This window comes from Salmo trutta, chromosome 2 (genome assembly GCF_901001165.1).
Source record: "Salmo trutta chromosome 2, fSalTru1.1, whole genome shotgun sequence".
NCBI classification, from domain to species: Eukaryota; Metazoa; Chordata; class Actinopteri; order Salmoniformes; family Salmonidae; genus Salmo; species Salmo trutta.
The window spans coordinates 59,231,994-59,249,110 of record NC_042958.1 but is presented as its reverse complement, the minus strand read 5'-3'; the positions used below and the strand labels follow the sequence as shown (position 1 = coordinate 59,249,110).

At 45.0% G+C, this 17,117-nt stretch overlaps 1 protein-coding gene and 2 non-coding genes across 3 annotated transcripts; all 3 read right to left on the bottom strand.

The window, feature by feature from the left end:
• Positions 1-194: 194 nt before the first annotated feature.
• LOC115163552 (U5 spliceosomal RNA) lies at positions 195-314 on the bottom strand. The gene has a single exon (XR_003869770.1). It is a non-coding gene; the product is annotated as a U5 spliceosomal RNA (small nuclear RNA).
• A 4,503-nt stretch (positions 315-4,817) lies between these two features.
• Positions 4,818-4,933, bottom strand: LOC115163546 (U5 spliceosomal RNA). Its single transcript, XR_003869769.1, has one exon. It is a non-coding gene; the product is annotated as a U5 spliceosomal RNA (small nuclear RNA).
• Positions 4,934-7,828: 2,895 nt separating this feature from the next.
• mfsd13a (major facilitator superfamily domain containing 13A) lies at positions 7,829-15,851 on the bottom strand. Its single transcript, XM_029708559.1, has 8 exons — positions 15,593-15,851; positions 13,450-13,712; positions 13,204-13,283; positions 12,529-12,978; positions 11,922-12,139; positions 10,254-10,425; positions 9,578-9,771; positions 7,829-9,394 (listed from the first exon to the last, which is right to left on the bottom strand). The coding sequence occupies exons 2-8, from the start codon at positions 13,612-13,614 to the stop codon at positions 9,144-9,146; spliced, it is 1,530 nt and encodes a 509-aa protein (XP_029564419.1). The 5' UTR covers positions 13,615-13,712; positions 15,593-15,851; the 3' UTR covers positions 7,829-9,143.
• Between the last annotated feature and the right edge of the window lie 1,266 nt (positions 15,852-17,117).

The window sequence follows — 17,117 nt, the reverse complement described above, 5'->3', positions numbered from 1 at the left end:
CAAGATAGAGCAACGCAGTGCGACACAAACAACAACACAGAGTTACACATGGAATGAATAAACATACAATCAATAATATAATATAATACGTTTATATACTGTGTGTGCAAATGCTTACTGGTGTATTGTTTAAATTAAGATATTCAATATACCCAACAGAATACTACTGCGATTTAATTTGAAAATCAAATTAAGCACCGCAGTAAAGCAAGGTGTCATAAAAGTTATTGATATTTGTATTGTTCCTCCCCACGGAAAACTTTAGTTAAAGGCGAAAGATTTAAGCGACATACAAACATATAAAGCCTAACATTGGGACGGGATTCAAGGACTTCCCTTTTCCTATTGCGGTAATACTAATCTCGCTGCCCAGAAACAAATCTCGTGCCCTGTTCAATGTGTACAGTCACGACTATGTAATGCATAACATTAGGATCGTAAAAATATATTCCTGTTTTAATATATTACAGTGGAAAACAACATTATTCCACATGAAGTGCATCATGGGTAACTAGAAACGCATGCGCAGTTGGATTTGCACTTGCTTAACTGTAGGTTGCAGTCTTGTGCTGATTTCCCCGTGCGTTAGAGGCTGTCTGCTTCTGAAATCAACCACGTCATTGAAACCCAGCTTCAGTTCCAAAGAGAAAAATTATAATGTAAAATGAAATAAACAACAACTGGGTCATTTTATCTAATACGATGTAGAATTATCCCCACAAGATCTTAGAATGTTTACCATGATAACTTTTAATAATGACAGAGATTATGGAGGAATTTACTTCTCTACCTGTCTGATCATGATTCCGTGCAGCACATATTTACACTGAACAAAAATATAAACGCATCATGCAACAATTTCAAAATTTTTACTGAGTTACAATTCATATAAGGAAATCAGTCAATTGAAATCAAATCCTTAGGTTGTAATCTATGGATTTCACATGACTGGGAATACACATATGCATCTGTTGGTCACAGATACACTACATGGCCAAAAGTATGTGGACACCTGCTCGTCGAACATCTCATTCCAAAATCATGGGCATTAATATGGAGTTGGTCCCCTCTTTGCTGCTTTAACAGTCTCCACTCTTCTGGAAAGGCTTTCCACTATATGTTGGAACATTTCTGCCGGGATTTGCTTCCATTCAGCGACAAGAGCGTTAGTGAGGTCCGGCATTGATGTTGGGCAATTAGGCCTTGCTCACAGTTGGAGTTCCAATTCATCCCAAAGGTGTTCGATGGGGTTGAGATCAGAGCTCTGTGCAGGCCAGTCAAGTTCTTCCAAACCGATCTCAACAAACAATTTCTGTATGGACCTCGTTTTGTGCACGGGCATTGTCATGATGAAATAGGAAAGGGGCCTTCCCCAAACTGTTGCCACAAAACTGGAAGCACAGAATCGTCTAAAATGTCATTGTATGCTGTAGCGTTAAGATTTTCCTTCACTGAAACATGAAAAACAGCCCCAGATCATTATTCCTCTTCCATCAAACTTTACAGTTGGCGCTATGCATTGGGGCAGGTAGCGTTCTCCTGGCATCCGCCAAACCCGGATTCGGCCGTCGGACTGCCAGACGATTTTTACATGCTATGCTCTTCAGCACTCGGCGATCCCGTTCCGTGAGCTTGTGTGGCCTACCACTTCACGGCTGAGCCGTTCTTGCTCTGAGACGTTTCCACTTCACAATAATAGCACTTACAGTTGACCGTGGCAGTGTTAATTAAGAACTTGAACACGCTGTCGTACACGTCAATCCAGAGCATCCCAAGAATGCTCAATGGGTGACATGTCTGGTGACTCTGCAGGCCATGGAAGAACTGGGACATTTTTTTCTTCCAGTTATTGTGTATAGATCCTTGCGTTATGTGGCTGTGCACTATCATGCTGAAACATGAGGTGATGGTGGAAAATTAATGGCACGACAATGGGCCTCAGGATCTCATCACGGTATCTCTGTGCATTTAAAATTGCCGTTGATAAAATGCAATCGTGTTCATTGTTCGTAGCTTATGCCTGCCCATACCATAACCCCACTGCCACCATGGGGCACTTTGTTCACAACGTTGACATCAGCAAATCTCTCACCCACACGACGCCATACACGCCGTCTCCCCGTTCAGTTGAAACCTGGATTCATCCGAGAAGAGCATACTTCTTCAGCGTTCCAGTGAACATCGAAGAGGGGCAGTCGGTTGCACCGCCTAACTGCAGTCAGGTCAAGACCCTGGTGAAGACGACGAGCATGCAGATGAGCTTCTCTGAGAACGTTTCTGCCGGTTCGATTGTGAAAACCCACAGTTTCATCAGCTGTCTGGGTGGCTGGTCTCAGACGATCCCGCAGGTGAAGAACCCAGCTAGACCAGTTCAAACGCTTAGCTAATAGTAATACAAATACATGTCTTGCTAAAATACATAGCATACATCATGCATTTAGGTTTTCAATAGCCTAGCCGATCTGTTTGTCTAATCCTTTCTCCTTCCATCTGTCTAGACCCCTAGCTACTCACTCTGTCTGCTGCTGTGGATATTCGCCCTGCGCCTCTTGTGGTTCACGAGTAGAGGTGTCCGGACCAGAAAGACCCAGAGCCCTCACAGATTAGAGGGAAACAAGAGCTCATTCAGTCAACAAGTCAGGACAAAAAGCAACTTCAAGAACTGCAGTCTGATATCTCCCCTTTCCATTCCATCCTGCTGTGGGGAACTAGTTGAAATCTCTCCGGGTTCAACCACTCTGACAGTAAACAACCAAATTTGTCATCTCAATGATGTTCCAAGTTTTTTCTCAATGAATTGTATTACTATATTACATGTACAATTTATATGTGGAAATAAAGAATGCACTTTAACCACAGGCTAAATCTAAACAAATTGAACATTAACATTACCAGATCTGCAAAACATTGACAGGTTGCTTCCAGGTAGGAGATGTACAAAAAGTAATGTACAAAAACAGTCAAATTTAGACACGTTTGTGTATCTCCAACATGTGCAAGTAAAGAAAGTGCACTAGATAGAAGATGACACCAGAAACAGTCAAGGAAGACATAGCCCTGTGTGTGTACTGTGAGTACAGCCTCTCTTTATTTATAGATCACTGATCAGGGAACTAAGATGCCTTTTTGCCACACAGGAAACGGTCATGTTTTCTTCCTCTTGGGCTTTCTCCTCATGGGTTTGTCGTTAGTGTGTTCCATGTTGTGAATTGTCAGATGCTTGGTTAATGTATTTCTGTCGCTAAAACATTCGTCACATATTGTGCACACAAAGATTTCTCCCCTGTGTGGCTCCTCATGTGCAATTGCAGATTTCCACTCTGAGACAGGATTGTGTTGAGGCACAGATCTGGTGAAGGGTACCAAAACATTTCTGCAGCATTGACGGTCCCCAAGAACGCAGTGGCCTCCAGGGGCAGGTAGCCTAGTGGTTAGAGCGTTGGGCCAGTAACCGGAAGGTTGCTGGATTGAATCCCCGACCTGACAAGGTAAAAATCTATCATTCTGCTCCTGAGCAAGGCAGATAACCCACTGTTCCCCGGGCGCCGTGGATGTCGATTAAGGCAGACCCCCGCACCTCTCTGATTCAGAGGGGTTGTGTTAAATGCGGAAGACACATTTCAGTTGAATACATTCAGCTGGACAACTAACTAGGTATCCCCCTTTCACCCATTCTTAAATGGAAGAAGTTTGGAATCACCAAGACCAAGACCAATCACCTAGAGCAATCCTCCTGGCTAAACTGAGCAATCAGGGGAGAAGGACCTTGGTCAGTGAGGTGACCAAGAACCTGATGGTCACTCTGACAGAGCTTCAGAGTTCCTCTGTGGAGATGGGAGAACCTTCCAGAAGGACAACCATCTCTGCAGCACTCCACCAATCAGGCCTTTATGGTAGAGTGGCCAGATGGAAGCCACTCCTTAGTAAAAGGCACATGATAGCCCACTTGGAGTTTGTCAAAAGGCACCTGAAGGACTTTCAGACCATGAGAAACAAGATTCTCTGGTCTGATGAAACCAAAATTGAACTCTTCAGCCGGAATGCCAGGCATCACACCTGGAGGAAACCTGGCACCATCCCTACCGTGAAGCATGGTGGTGGCAGCATGTTTTTCCGTGGCAGGGACTGGGAAACTAGTCAGGATCGGGGGAAAGATGAACGGAGTAAAGTACAGAGAAATCCTTGAAGAAAACCTGCTCCGGGGCGCTCAGGACCTCAGACTGGAGCGAAGGTTCACCTTCCAACAGGACAACGACCCTAAGCACACAGCCAAGACAACGCAGGAGTGGCTTTAGAACAAGTCTCTGAATGTCCTTGAGTTCCCCAGCCAGAGCCCGGACTTGAACCCGATCAAACATCTCTGGAGAGACCTGAAAATAGCTGTGCAGCAACGCTCCCCATCCAACCTGACAGAGTTTGAGGGTCTGAACACTTATGTAAATGTGATATTTCCATTTTTTATTTTTAATACATTTGCAAAAAATATATATATAATCCATTTTAAAATAAGAATGTAATGTAACAAAATGTGGAAACAGTCATGGGGTCTGAATACTTTCCGAATGCACTGTACAATAACTCCATATGAAGTATAAATGTTATATCGACTGAAAATAATTCTAGTAATAAATAGAGAGGTAAAGCTGCAGAAAGTAATACGCTCATCATCAAACACATAACTAACTTGTAAATGAACCACCTAGCCTCGAGTCCACCAGGTTTCGCTTACTGATATAGTGTGTACCTAGAGATATTCATACATTACATTTTAATATCTAACTGCACACGTCTGAGATTACATTTAACAATCCGAAGGAAGCCCCGCAGTAAAGCAGGGCATCAAAAAATTTGTTGATACTCATAATGTTCCTCCCCACGGAAATCTTTAGTAAAAGGCGAAAGATTTATGCGATCTGAAGAGAAACCAGAGTTTACTGATGACTCCAACGGAACATTGGGGCGGGATTCAATGACTTCCCTTTTCCTATTGCGGTAATACTTATCTCGTGATTCAGAAACACATATCGTACCCTGTTCAACGTGTACAGTCACGACTATGTAATGCATAACATTAGGATCGTAAAAATATATTCCTGTTTTAATATATTACAGTGGAAAACAACATTATTCCACATGAAGTGCATCATGGGTAACTAGAAACGCATGCGCAGTTGGATTTGCACTTGCTTAACTGTAGGTTGCAGTCTTGTGCTGATTTCCCCGTGCGTTAGAGGCTGTCTGCTTCTGAAATCAACCACGTCATTGAAACCCAGCTTCAGTTCCAAAGAGAAAAATTATAATGTCAAATGAAATAAACAACAACTGGGTCATTTTATCTAATACGATGTAGAATTATCCCCACAAGATCTTAGAATGTTTACCATGATAACTTTTAATAATGACAGAGATTATGGAGGAATTTACTTCTCTACCGGTCTGATCATGATTCCGTGCAGCACATATTTACACTGAACAAAAATATAAACGCATCATGCGACAATTTCAATGATTTTACTGAGTTACAATTCATATAAGGAAATCAGTCAATTGAAATCAAATCCTTAGGTTCTAATCTATGGATTTCATATGACTGGGAATACACATATGCATCTGTTGGTCACAGATACACTACATGGCCAAAAGTATGTGGACACCTGCTCGTCGAACATCTCATTCCAAAATCATGGGCATTAATATGGAGTTGGTCCCCTCTTTGCTGCTTTAACAGTCTCCACTCTTCTGTGAAGGCTTTCCACTATATGTTGGAACATTGCTGTGGCGACTTGCTTCGATTTAGCCACAAGAGCGTTAGTGAGGTCCGGCACTGATGTTGGGCAATTAAGCATGGCTCGCAATTGGTGTTCCAATTCATCCCAAAAGTGTTCGATTGGGGTTGAGTTCAGGGCTCTGTGCAGGCAAGTCAAGTTCTTCCACACCAATTTCGACAAAACATTTCTGTATGGACCTCACTTTGTGTACGGGGGCATTGTCATGATGAAAGAGGAAAGGGGCCTTCACCAAACTGTTGCCACAAAATTGGAAGCACAGAATCGTCTAGAACGTCATTGTATGCTGTCGCATTAAGATTTCCCTTCACTGGAACTAATGGGCCTAGCCCGAATCATGAAAAACAGCCCCAGACCATTATTACTCCTCCATCAAACTTCACAGGAAGCAGGTAGCATTCTCGTGGCATCTGCCAAACTCAGATTCTTCCGTAGTACTGCCAGATGGTGAAAGCGATTCATCACTCCAGAGAACGCGTTTCCACTTCTCCAGAGTCCAATGGCGGCGAGCTTTACACCACTCCAGCCGATGCTTGGCATTGAGCATTGTGATCTTAGGCTTGTGTGCAGCTGCTCGGCCATGGAAACGCATTTCATGAAGCTCCTGACGAACAGTTCTTGTGCCAACGTTGCTTCCAGAAGCAGTTTTGAACTCGGTAGTGATTGTTGCAACCGAGGACAGACGATTTGTACACGCTACGCGCTTCAGCAGTCAGCGGAACCGTTCTGTGAGCTTGTGTGGCCTACCATAACAGCAGTTACAGTTGACGGGGGCAGCTCTAGCAGGGCAGAAATTTGACAAACTGACTTGTGGAACAGTGTCATCCTATGACGGTGCTACGTTGAAAGTCACTGAGCTCTTTAGTATGTGCCATTCTACTGACAATGTTTGTCTATGGAGATTGTATGTCTTTGTGCTCAATTTTATACACCTGTCAGCAACAGGTGTGCTGAAATAGCCAAATCCACTAAATCAGGCTGTTGATTGTGGAATGTGTCCCACTCCTCTTCAATGGCTGTGCGAAGCTGCTGGATATAGGCGGGAACTGGAACACGCTGTCATACATGTCGATCCAGAGCATCCCAAACATGCTCAGTGGGTGATATAGCTGGTGAGTATGCAGGCGACGGAAGAACTGGGACATTTGACATTGTGTACAGATCCTTGCGAGATGTGGCTGTGCATTATCATGCTGAAACATGAGGTGATGATGGCGAATGAATGGCACGAAAATGGGCCTCAGGATCTTGTCACGGTATCTCTGTGCATTCAAATTGCCATCAATAAAATGCAATTGTGCATTTGCCCTCTGAAGTTGGTTACGCCGCCTAACTGCAGTCAGGTCAAGACCCTGGTGAGGACGACGATCACGCAGATGACCTTCCCTGAGACCGTTTCTGACAGTTTGTGCAGAAATTATTCGATTGTGAAAACCCCTAGTTTCATCAGCTGTCCGGGTGGCTGGTCTCAGACGATCCCGCAGGTGAAGAAGCTAGATGCAGAGGTCCTGGGCTGACGTGGTTACACATGGTCTGCTGTTGTGATGCTGGTTGGATGTACTGTCATATTCTATAAAACGATGTTGGATGTGGCTTATGGTAGAGAAATTAACATGACATTCTCTGGCAACAGCTCTAGTGGACATTCCTGCAGTCAGCATAGAATGCTACATTGATCCCTCTACTAATCTGAGCAAAATACACAATTAATATCCACATAACTAGACAACAAAATATCTGCAGAAACCATGTTCATGGATTTCTGTTTTACACATTATCATTGTGTATGCTGTGCAGTGAGAGCACCTATGTTTTGCCTGGTTAAAAAAAAAAAAAAAGCGTCATGGTAACATTCTGTATTTTGTAATTAGTGTTCCAGAAGAGGCCTGAGGTGAGACACTTCACCTGTCCCAGTTGAGGAAATGAAGTTAGATCAGAGACAGACATGAGCTTCTGGGTTTGGTGCAAGGCTGCTAGACTTGTCCTGACAGAGCAGAAAACATATCTATGAAAGGGGGCAACAAGACACATTCCACAAGCTCTCAAGTAGTGAGATCAATTTAATAAGTCACAAAGATGGTTGGAAAATGGCAGATGCTACAATGAGCAGTTGTACAACCAGGCAAACATTGTACAGTATTTTGTAACAAAACTGGCAAATACAGGCATCTCTGCTGTAAGGCTGTCTTGTAAGATATAACCTCTGCTTTCCTTCTGGTTACTTAAATCACATTGTGCTGAAACTGTAATTCCTGAGTCACTCAAACACTTCCATGAAGGTGTCTTCAGTATTTGACAAATTACAAGAATACTTTTGTTTAGAGATATAAATTGATAATGGAATTTAAAGACTCCTTAACACTCAGACAACTCATGTAGCAGCAGTAATAAAAATAACTTTGAAAAAAAAAGTACAGAATGTATTCTCCACGATTATCATATATCGGGTCATCATGACACAATAGTTTCACGTTTTCAGTCAAATCTGTTTCTCAATTCTCTTCATGGTCTATAAAAAAATGCATTTCTTTCCTGACTCTGGGGTACAAATGTAAACAGAGGTTGTTTAGGGCCTTGTTTTGTAATAGTCACCTAATTGCTTCCACATATCAGGTTAAAACAATGTGTGAGAAAACATAGGAGACAACGGAGTAGAATATTGGAGATGGCAGTTACTTTAGTACCGGTCACAATAAAACAAATAGAAAAACATTTGTTAGACTTTTGAAAATACAGATTAGTACTAGAAGTACTTCATGAAGACAATAGCATGGCGATGGTCACAAACCTCATTGCAATTTCAAGAGCAACGTCTATGCCAATCAGGATTTAGACGTTATGCTCATGTGCACGCACACACTTGTTTTCAGTACTTAATACTTCCCCACACACACACACACACACACACACACACACACACATCAGAAAGATGGGTATTTACCTAGCCATGCAGACTCTCGCTTTGGTTAACCACACTATAATAGCAAGGTTGGTGACAATGTGTGTTCCTTTGGGGATGGAAATGCATACCAGACTACGCCTCAACCTAGGATGATGGCGCAACGCCTCCTGTTTATCCAGCGAGTAGACTTTGCCCTACCCCGGAGGGGCATGAGCTTCTCATTCTTTGATTGGCTCTGCGGTATCATTTGGTCATCAGTTCATACATAAATATATAGTCTTTGTCCTCTTAATATCAAAATAAGGCATGTTTCACACCCCAAAATATTTTTGTCCCTGGCTAGAGAGCGAGATTTCATCAGTTCCCCAGTCTACATCCCTCTCTGCTGACCCCAATGGCAGAGGGTGGTATAGCATTACGCAGTTGAGCGAAGGTGCGGACGAGCTGGCCTCAAATCAGATAGCCTTGATGTCCATGAGGTGGCTGTGCTGGGCTCCCTGCCTCTGGGCCTTGACGCCCTGCAGTCTGCGGCCGTGGAGGGTGAAGCGGGACCAGGCCATTAGCTGCAGCAGGGCGCAGGAGATGGGCACAAACACCAGCAAGTAGAAACAGCCCTGACGCAATGGAACAGTGGAGCTCGCATGGCCCGAGACAGGGGGTGCTGCCGCAGAGTCCTGTACGGAGTTTCTCTCAAAGATATCGTAGCCTGGAAAGAAATCGCCAGATTAGAATAAATAACAGGCATGAATTCGTGGGAATCCACCTAGAGTAAAGTTAGTGAAATTGGTTTGATTCTAGTTCATTCACAGTGGCGGATTTCTACATTTCCATTATCAAGGAGCCTTCATTAAAACAGACTTTTGCCCTCCACTGTCCATATAAAGTATACCTGTGTAGACACACAGCAGCCAGGTGCCGATGAGAGGGGCGAAGGTCTGGCCAGGCTTGGTCACCAGGGCCACCATGCCGAAGAGCAGCGCCGACGCCGCCTGCTGGCGCCGGTTCACCACAAAGTCCTCGTCCACCAAGTCCGTGATAACCAGGTTCAACAGCTTGCAGGTGCCCTCCGTAAACACTCGGTTACTGAGGGAGGGGGAGAAGGATATTTCAGAGCCGTTACTGAAGTGTTGTCACTGTTTCCAACTGCTAATATACAATGATGTGGATTCTGCATCAGATTTACCTGAGCAGGAGTTTAAAAATAATAATAATAATAATAATAATAATAATAATAATAATAATACGGGTCAAGGCATTTATATGAAGTCCGAAACCAATAGAGCAAAGCCCCACTGACTTTATCTCAGAGCCTCTCCCCCACTCCGACTTTATCTCTCAGAGTACACTATGAAAACAATGGCACTGTGCCATGAGGACAAGTGGCAGGCTGCGCCCAGCCACTGCCAGCCCCATGTTGATAAAGGGATTGGTCGTCTTGGCTGACAACACTCAGCCAGATCCAATGCAAACAGAGCCACACAAAACAAGTATTGGAAAAACCCACTGGATCCTTGATATGAAAATAACTTCCATGACCTTGATATCTAAACTGTGTGTGTGAGTACCTGGCAATGAAGATGCACAGCAGGTAGACCTGGTCGGCCCCGGCCAGCAGCATGGCCACACTGAGGGCTAGCTTGACCAGGAACAGCCAGCGGATGACCGTGTACACCCCGTAACGCTGGCACAGGGTCAGGAAATACAGGTTGTTCAGGTGGGGCGCTATGTAGGAGATCCCTGTGAGGAGTTGAGAGCAACTGTTAGTGGACACTAAATAAACTCAGCAAAAAAAGAAACGTCCCTTTTTCAGGACCCTGTCTTTCTAAGAATTCATAAAACTCCAATTAACTTCACAGATCTTCATTGTATAGGGTTTAAAACACCGTTTCCCATGCTTGTTCAATGAACCATAAAAATTCATGAACATGCACCTGTGGAACGGTTGTTAAGACACTAACAGCTTATAGATGGTAGGCATTTAAGGTCACAGTTATGAAAACTTAGGACACCAAAGTGGCCTTTCTACTGACTCTGAAAAACACCAAAAGAAAGATGCCCAGGGTCCCTGCTCATCTGCGTGAACGTGCCTTAGGCATGCTGCAAGGAGGCATGAGGACTGCAGATGTGGCCAGGGCAATAAATTGCAATGTCCGTACTGTGAGACTCCTAAGACAGCGCTAGAGGGAGACAGGACAGACAGCTGATCGAGGGGTGATGGTCAGATTCGCGTTTATAGTCGAAGGAATGAGCGTTACACCGAGGCCTGTACTCTGGAGCGGGATCGATTTGGATGTGGAAGGTCCGTCACGGTCTGGGGCGGTGTGTCACAGCATCATCGGACTGAGCTTGTTGTCATTGCAGGAAATCTCAACGCTGTGCGTTACAGGGAAGACATCCTCCTCCCTCATGTGGTACCCTTCCTGCAGGCTTATCCTGACATGACCCTCCAGTATGACAATGCCACCAGCCATACTGCTCGTTCTGTGAGTGATTTTATGCAAGACAGGAATGTCAGTGTTCTGCCATGGCCAGCAAAGAGCCCAGATCTCAATCGCATTGAGCACGTCTGGGACCGGTTGGATCGGAGGGTGAGCGCTAGGACCTTTCCCTCCAGAAATGTCCGGGAACTTGCAGGTGCCTTGGTGGAAGAGTGGGGTAACATCTCACAGCAAGAACTGGAAAACATTGCGCAGTCCATGAGGAGGAGATGCACTGTAGTACTTAATGCGGCTGGTGGCCACACCAGATACTGACTGTTACTTTTGACCCCCCTCTTTGTTCAGGGACACATTATTCAATTTCTGTTAGTCACATGTCTGTGGAACTTGTTCAGTTTATGTCTCAGTTGTTGAATCTTATGTTCATACAAATATTTACAAGTTAAGTTTGCTGAAAATAAACGCAGTTGACAATGAGAGGACATTTATTTTTTTGCTGAGTTTATAAGTATGTAGACAAATAACATGAATTACTAATGATAATAATAATAATAAATGTTTCCTCACATTCTAAGAACTAATCCTCCAAAAATATAAAAGACCAAAACAAAAAGCCTGGTCCTAGATCTGTTCGTGCAGTTTTGCCTATTCCTATGGTCATTGTCAGACCAAACGTAGAATAGGCAAGACAGCACAAATAGATCTGGGACCAGGCTATGAAACTAAGCCCATTCTATGAATGAGGCCTTTCCCTGGTCATGAAACATAACCAGCAGTAGTACGCTTGTCTCTTACCCAGCAGAATGGAGCCAGTGGAGGCAGAGATGCTGTCAGAGAGGAGGTGCTCCAGGAACAGAGGGAAGAAGTTGCTGTTGAAGTGGCAGTGAAACACCTGGACCAGGTTCATAGAGGCGAACCACATAAAGTTTCTGTGCTTGGAGAGCTGCCTTAGATACTCTCCTAGAGTGACTGGCTTCTCCTGCTGAGTCAGAGGGTTCTGGACAATGCTCAACCTGAGAGGAGGGGGAGGGGGGAGGGATTAGTGAAAGGACAATCAGTGTAACACACACTACCCAGGGGATTGAGTCTAAACTGAGCAAGTGTTACCGTCATCTCCCTGCCAGATATACTGTATGAGTGTGTGCAGACTGTGCAATGTTATTAACTCGCAATCCAATTCCACTAGTCTCTTTAAAAATACCATTAGCAAGCAATATCCATGGTCAAGGCTGGCATAGGCACCACGGGGTAGAAAGATTAAAGGCTCGATTTGAAGCCATAAGGTGAGTTGTTGGAAGCAAACCCACAAACAATGGGTGTTGTTCAGTTGCCCCTCGCTTGTTAGTGAATAATGTAAACCGAGTGTTTCTCAAGTGCACACATGAATGATCGTGTCACCTACTCTTTGAGTGCCAGCGCCTCGTCCTGCCTCAGACGCGCCTCCTTCTCAAATCGGCTCGTCAGCAGGCGCGACACGGCGGCGAAGCCCAGTGCCGAGACGGCCGCCAGCGTCACGCAGAAGAGCCGGAACGAGTGGAAGTCGCCCTTGTCCCAGACGCTGTAGGACAGGAAGACGGAGAGCGAGCCCAGGGCGCTGAACAGCGAGCAGTGGAAGTTGAGGCGCGTGCGGTCGTTGGCCGACACGGCCAGGTCGGCCAGCAGGGCGTTGTGGTTGAGGTCCACCACGGTGAGGAAACCGTCGTACAGGCACAGGCACACTAGGAACTGGATGCCCGGCCGTGCCCATGACACCCAAAAGGCCAGGAACGAGATGGCGAACAGGGGGCCATTCCGGGAGAGGGCCGCCAACCGCTTTAGTACCACCTCTGGGCTGGAGATCTGGGTGCCAGACCTACGATGGAGGGGAGTGAAACGGTAAAGAAAAACTTCTCCCACTTTTCACCAACTGTGGCATTCAACTGTGCTTTCAAGATAGAGAGTGAGAGAAAGTTAAAAATAGGGAGGGAGCGAGAAAGCGGGAGAGAGAGCAAGACAAATATATTTAAAAAGAGGGGAGGGGAACGAGGAAAGCGGCAGCATTGATTTGAGAAAGAGAAGAAAGAGAACGAGGTCATACTGTGAGGAGCTGAGGAAGGAGCGGTCACTCAGCCAGCCGAAGAGAGGGTCGTTCAAGCTGTTCCATATCAGAAACACTGCCTGTGTGGGCAGAGAGAGGGGGAGGAGTTAGTAGAACAGACTAGCATTAAACACCCTAACCCAGAAAAAAAGCCAGGGTATCAGTCATTGTCACACTGTCTAAAGCAGAAAGCTTCCAAAATACAGCTATTATAATAACCCACGGAAAGCAGGAAGTGTCACTCACCTCTCCCACCCAGAAGGAGAGCTTGTCGATCTTGTAAACAGAGACAAAGGTCTCCACGTAGTACAGCAGGAAGACGTTGTGCAGGATGGAGACAAAAAGGGCCAGGGAGCCGTAGAGGACCGCAGTGGAGACAGCTAGCCTGCAGCCCCTCCTACCCATTCTCATCACTCAGTCACTCTGCTGTTCCGTTCCCCGCCGCTATGCCACGCTCATCGAGTCATCCCACAGACCAGCTGGGGCTAGGGGCACCACCGTACCCGCTCCTGCCAGAGCAAACGTGTCAATAACCATTTGGAGGGTAGACTAAATGTGGATGTGTGAAGCAGTGGAGGCTGCTGACGTGAGGACGGCTCATAATAATGGCTGGAATGGAGTGAATGGAATGGCATCTAACACCTGGAAACCACCTGTTTGATACCATTCCACTCCAGCCATTACCACGAGCCCGTCCTCCCCAATTAAGGTGCCACCAACCTCCTGTGGTGTGAAGTATGAGGTGGGTTGCATTAGCGTACAGAGTGGGAGAAGAGCCAGCTTGAGCAAATAGACATGAAGGAACAAGAGTAACACATAGCCTACACACACACGACAATAGGCCATGTCTGAACAGGGTAGTCTCCATTACAGAGATCTGGGTAATTTCACACACCGAGGGCCATTCAATGCATTATAAACTGGATCACAGGGCTGTGTAAGCAGGTGAGGGAGAACAGGCCATTTCCATGGCAACCCCTACTCTATTCATTAGGTGAGAGTGAAGTTATTGTGAGCAGTTACACCGTGTCCCAAATGGCCCCCTATTCTCTACACTATGGGCCCTGGTCAAAAGCAGTGTGCTGTATAGAGAATAAGGCGCCCTTTAGGACAGTATTAGTTTCTCCTGTGTCTCCTCTGGCCCAGCTGGATGACAGGGGAGGGTGTAATCCTATCCTCTGATCACTGCGATTATGGGGTCTGTCTCAGGATACTAACTACACCATTCTCATAAAAGCCCTTGGCTGGCCTCTTTCACACAGAAAGGGAGACAATTTAAAAAGACACCAAATCTCTCTCACGCTCATCTTCTAGCTTTTGGTCCTTATTTGTTCTATGGTTGGTTTTGTAGGTAGGCCCTCTTTTTGCCTGAGGCACACTAAGGTGTAGCCTTGCTTTGTCCTCTGTCAAATGTCAATAAAGAAAAGTTGCCTTAATTCAATATTGTTCTGTTATGTTGAATCACTTCAGCAAATAATTAGCTCATCTGCCATTTGTTAACTGGGTGGAGCATTGCCTGCAAAGCCTAACAATAATTTTTTCCCCCATATCCTCCTTCAGTGGCCTGGTGGTTTACTGCTGTAGTTTTGCCATCTGTAAAGTGAAGCCTAGAGGCAGTTATTCCCCGCAATTATCCAGCATGATCCTCCCTTCAGAGCACAAGTCTCACATGTGGCATCCAATGGAACAAAATATATAGCCTAGGCTCTGGCGACACCACACAAGCCATGGCCCTGTTCTACCACTATGCCATTTTACAGAAAACAGTGTCAACTTGCAAAAACAAATTCTAAACAATTACATTTTCTTCAGCTCTCACTATAGAAACTGCACACAGGGTTCTGGTTAGACTAAATTTCAACAAATACAAGCACAGCAAGTGCCAGCTGTGTGTGATCCCATCAGATCCATGCGGTGGAGCGGAACGACTTCGGAGCATTGTACTGTATCACATCTTCAAATGTCATTCCCATCCCAGTCGTATTAATTGATCTAATCTTCTGGAAACAGGTAGTTCAGTATAGTTCAGTGCACCTCTAAATAAGGTAGAACTTAGTTATAATGGATATCAGGGCAGCTCTCACCTGCCTGTAGAGACTTCTTGGCAGAAAGAGTAGGTCGTGGTTATCAGCCAGTCAAGGCATTGGTAGCTAGTTAGTAACGTTACCTATTTAAATTGAGTTAGCTGTACACATATAGCTAGCTGTACACGTATAACTAGTTAGCTACACAATACGATTGCTGCCCCGTATTAGACATTTGTCCAGTCCTTCCACAGGTTAACGTTAAGTTAGCTGGTTACAGCTAGGCTAACCAGTAACCAACGAGTTAAGTAGCTAGACCTGGCTGTGGTTAGACAGGCGCCTAACCACAAAGACAATGTACTTACCATCATCATCATCATCGAATGAAGCCTCTGAAACGAGTGGGAAACCTTGCTAATCAATACAATTTTCAACAGGCGGCTGCTAGCAAGACAGTTTACATTAGTACACGTCACATCAACCTTAGATCAGCCTCGCCCACTGGGCTGATCACGAATCGGATTTCAGAAGGGTTTCCCCACCATAGAGATAGATAGAGGACTCATCTTTGATTGTGTTTGATAGCATCTCCAGGCAATCTCCATTTTGAAGTTGTCCATTTTTTTCTTCACGATTTTCTTTTTTTAAAACCTTTATTTAACTAGGCAAGTCAGTTAAGAACAAATTCTAATTTACAATGACAGCCTACCCCGGCCAAACCCGGACGAGTATTGCGCCGCCCTATGGGACTCCTAATCACGCCCGGATGTAATGCAGCCTGGATTCGAACCAGGTACTGCAGTGACGCCTCTTGCACTGGGATGCAGTGTCTTAGACCACTGCGCCACGATTGGCCGATCCCGATGACCAATTTTGACATGACTCCATGTCAACAGGAGGGTTCAGCCAATGAAGTTGAAATTCCCAACCAGTTGATTACATTAAAATGGTGGAAGCCCTCAATGACTCTGTCTATGCTAATAAGGCATTTTGGCCACTACTGGTATGTATCATTGGGCTCGTTGGAGTAGATCACGTTTGTCAAGTCGGTGACCACAGCCTTTCAACGTGTATTGCATTATGGGGATACAAATTGTCCAGCTTGCGCCTACATGTCAACTGCATGAACTTTAGAACAACCATTTGATCAAAAGTCATGAAGTTTCGACTGTAGTCGATTTAACATTTCTGCAGTTGCTCCTCACGAGCTGCAACTTGCAGCCATCACCTGCATTATGGGAGGCACTATATGTCTACCAATCATTCGATTTTCTTTGTTTGACCCACGTTAACCTAACGTAGCATGCGTAAAATAAACTGCATACTGGTCTTGACAAGGAGAAAAAAACTGTTGGGGGAGGTTCTCTTCTGCACTGTTCAACCAATCCTGTAAATGTAGAGGAGCAGGAGTTCTGATGGAGTGTCGCCACAGAGTTTCTAAAACTACTGTACTGTCTTTGTTGTTGCCTTGCGTCACAGGCTCTCTTTCCATTTTCCCTGAAATCGGATCATCTGGTTGTTGGGGTCTTGGCAGAGGCCGCTAGACCCACACGAACGGGACCAAAGATGTGACTGAAATAGGAAGCAACTTTGTCGCGATTCATATGTATACAGTGGATATGTACAAATTAATTATATTTTAACCTCTATCTCCCCAAATGATACACACATATATATTTACAGTTTGTGAGTGTGTGATCTGGGGGTTGGATACATGTTTACTTCGACATTACAAACAAACGTTATAAACAGTGGCAACACTGCCATGTTGCACTGAGCCTTGCTGTTGGAAAACCATTCGTCTGCAGTCGGTTTTTTCAGCCTTCCCACTCAAAGAAGCCCAATCGCTATGTTCCCTACTCATTTCTGGAGCCTTGACGTGTGTAGTAG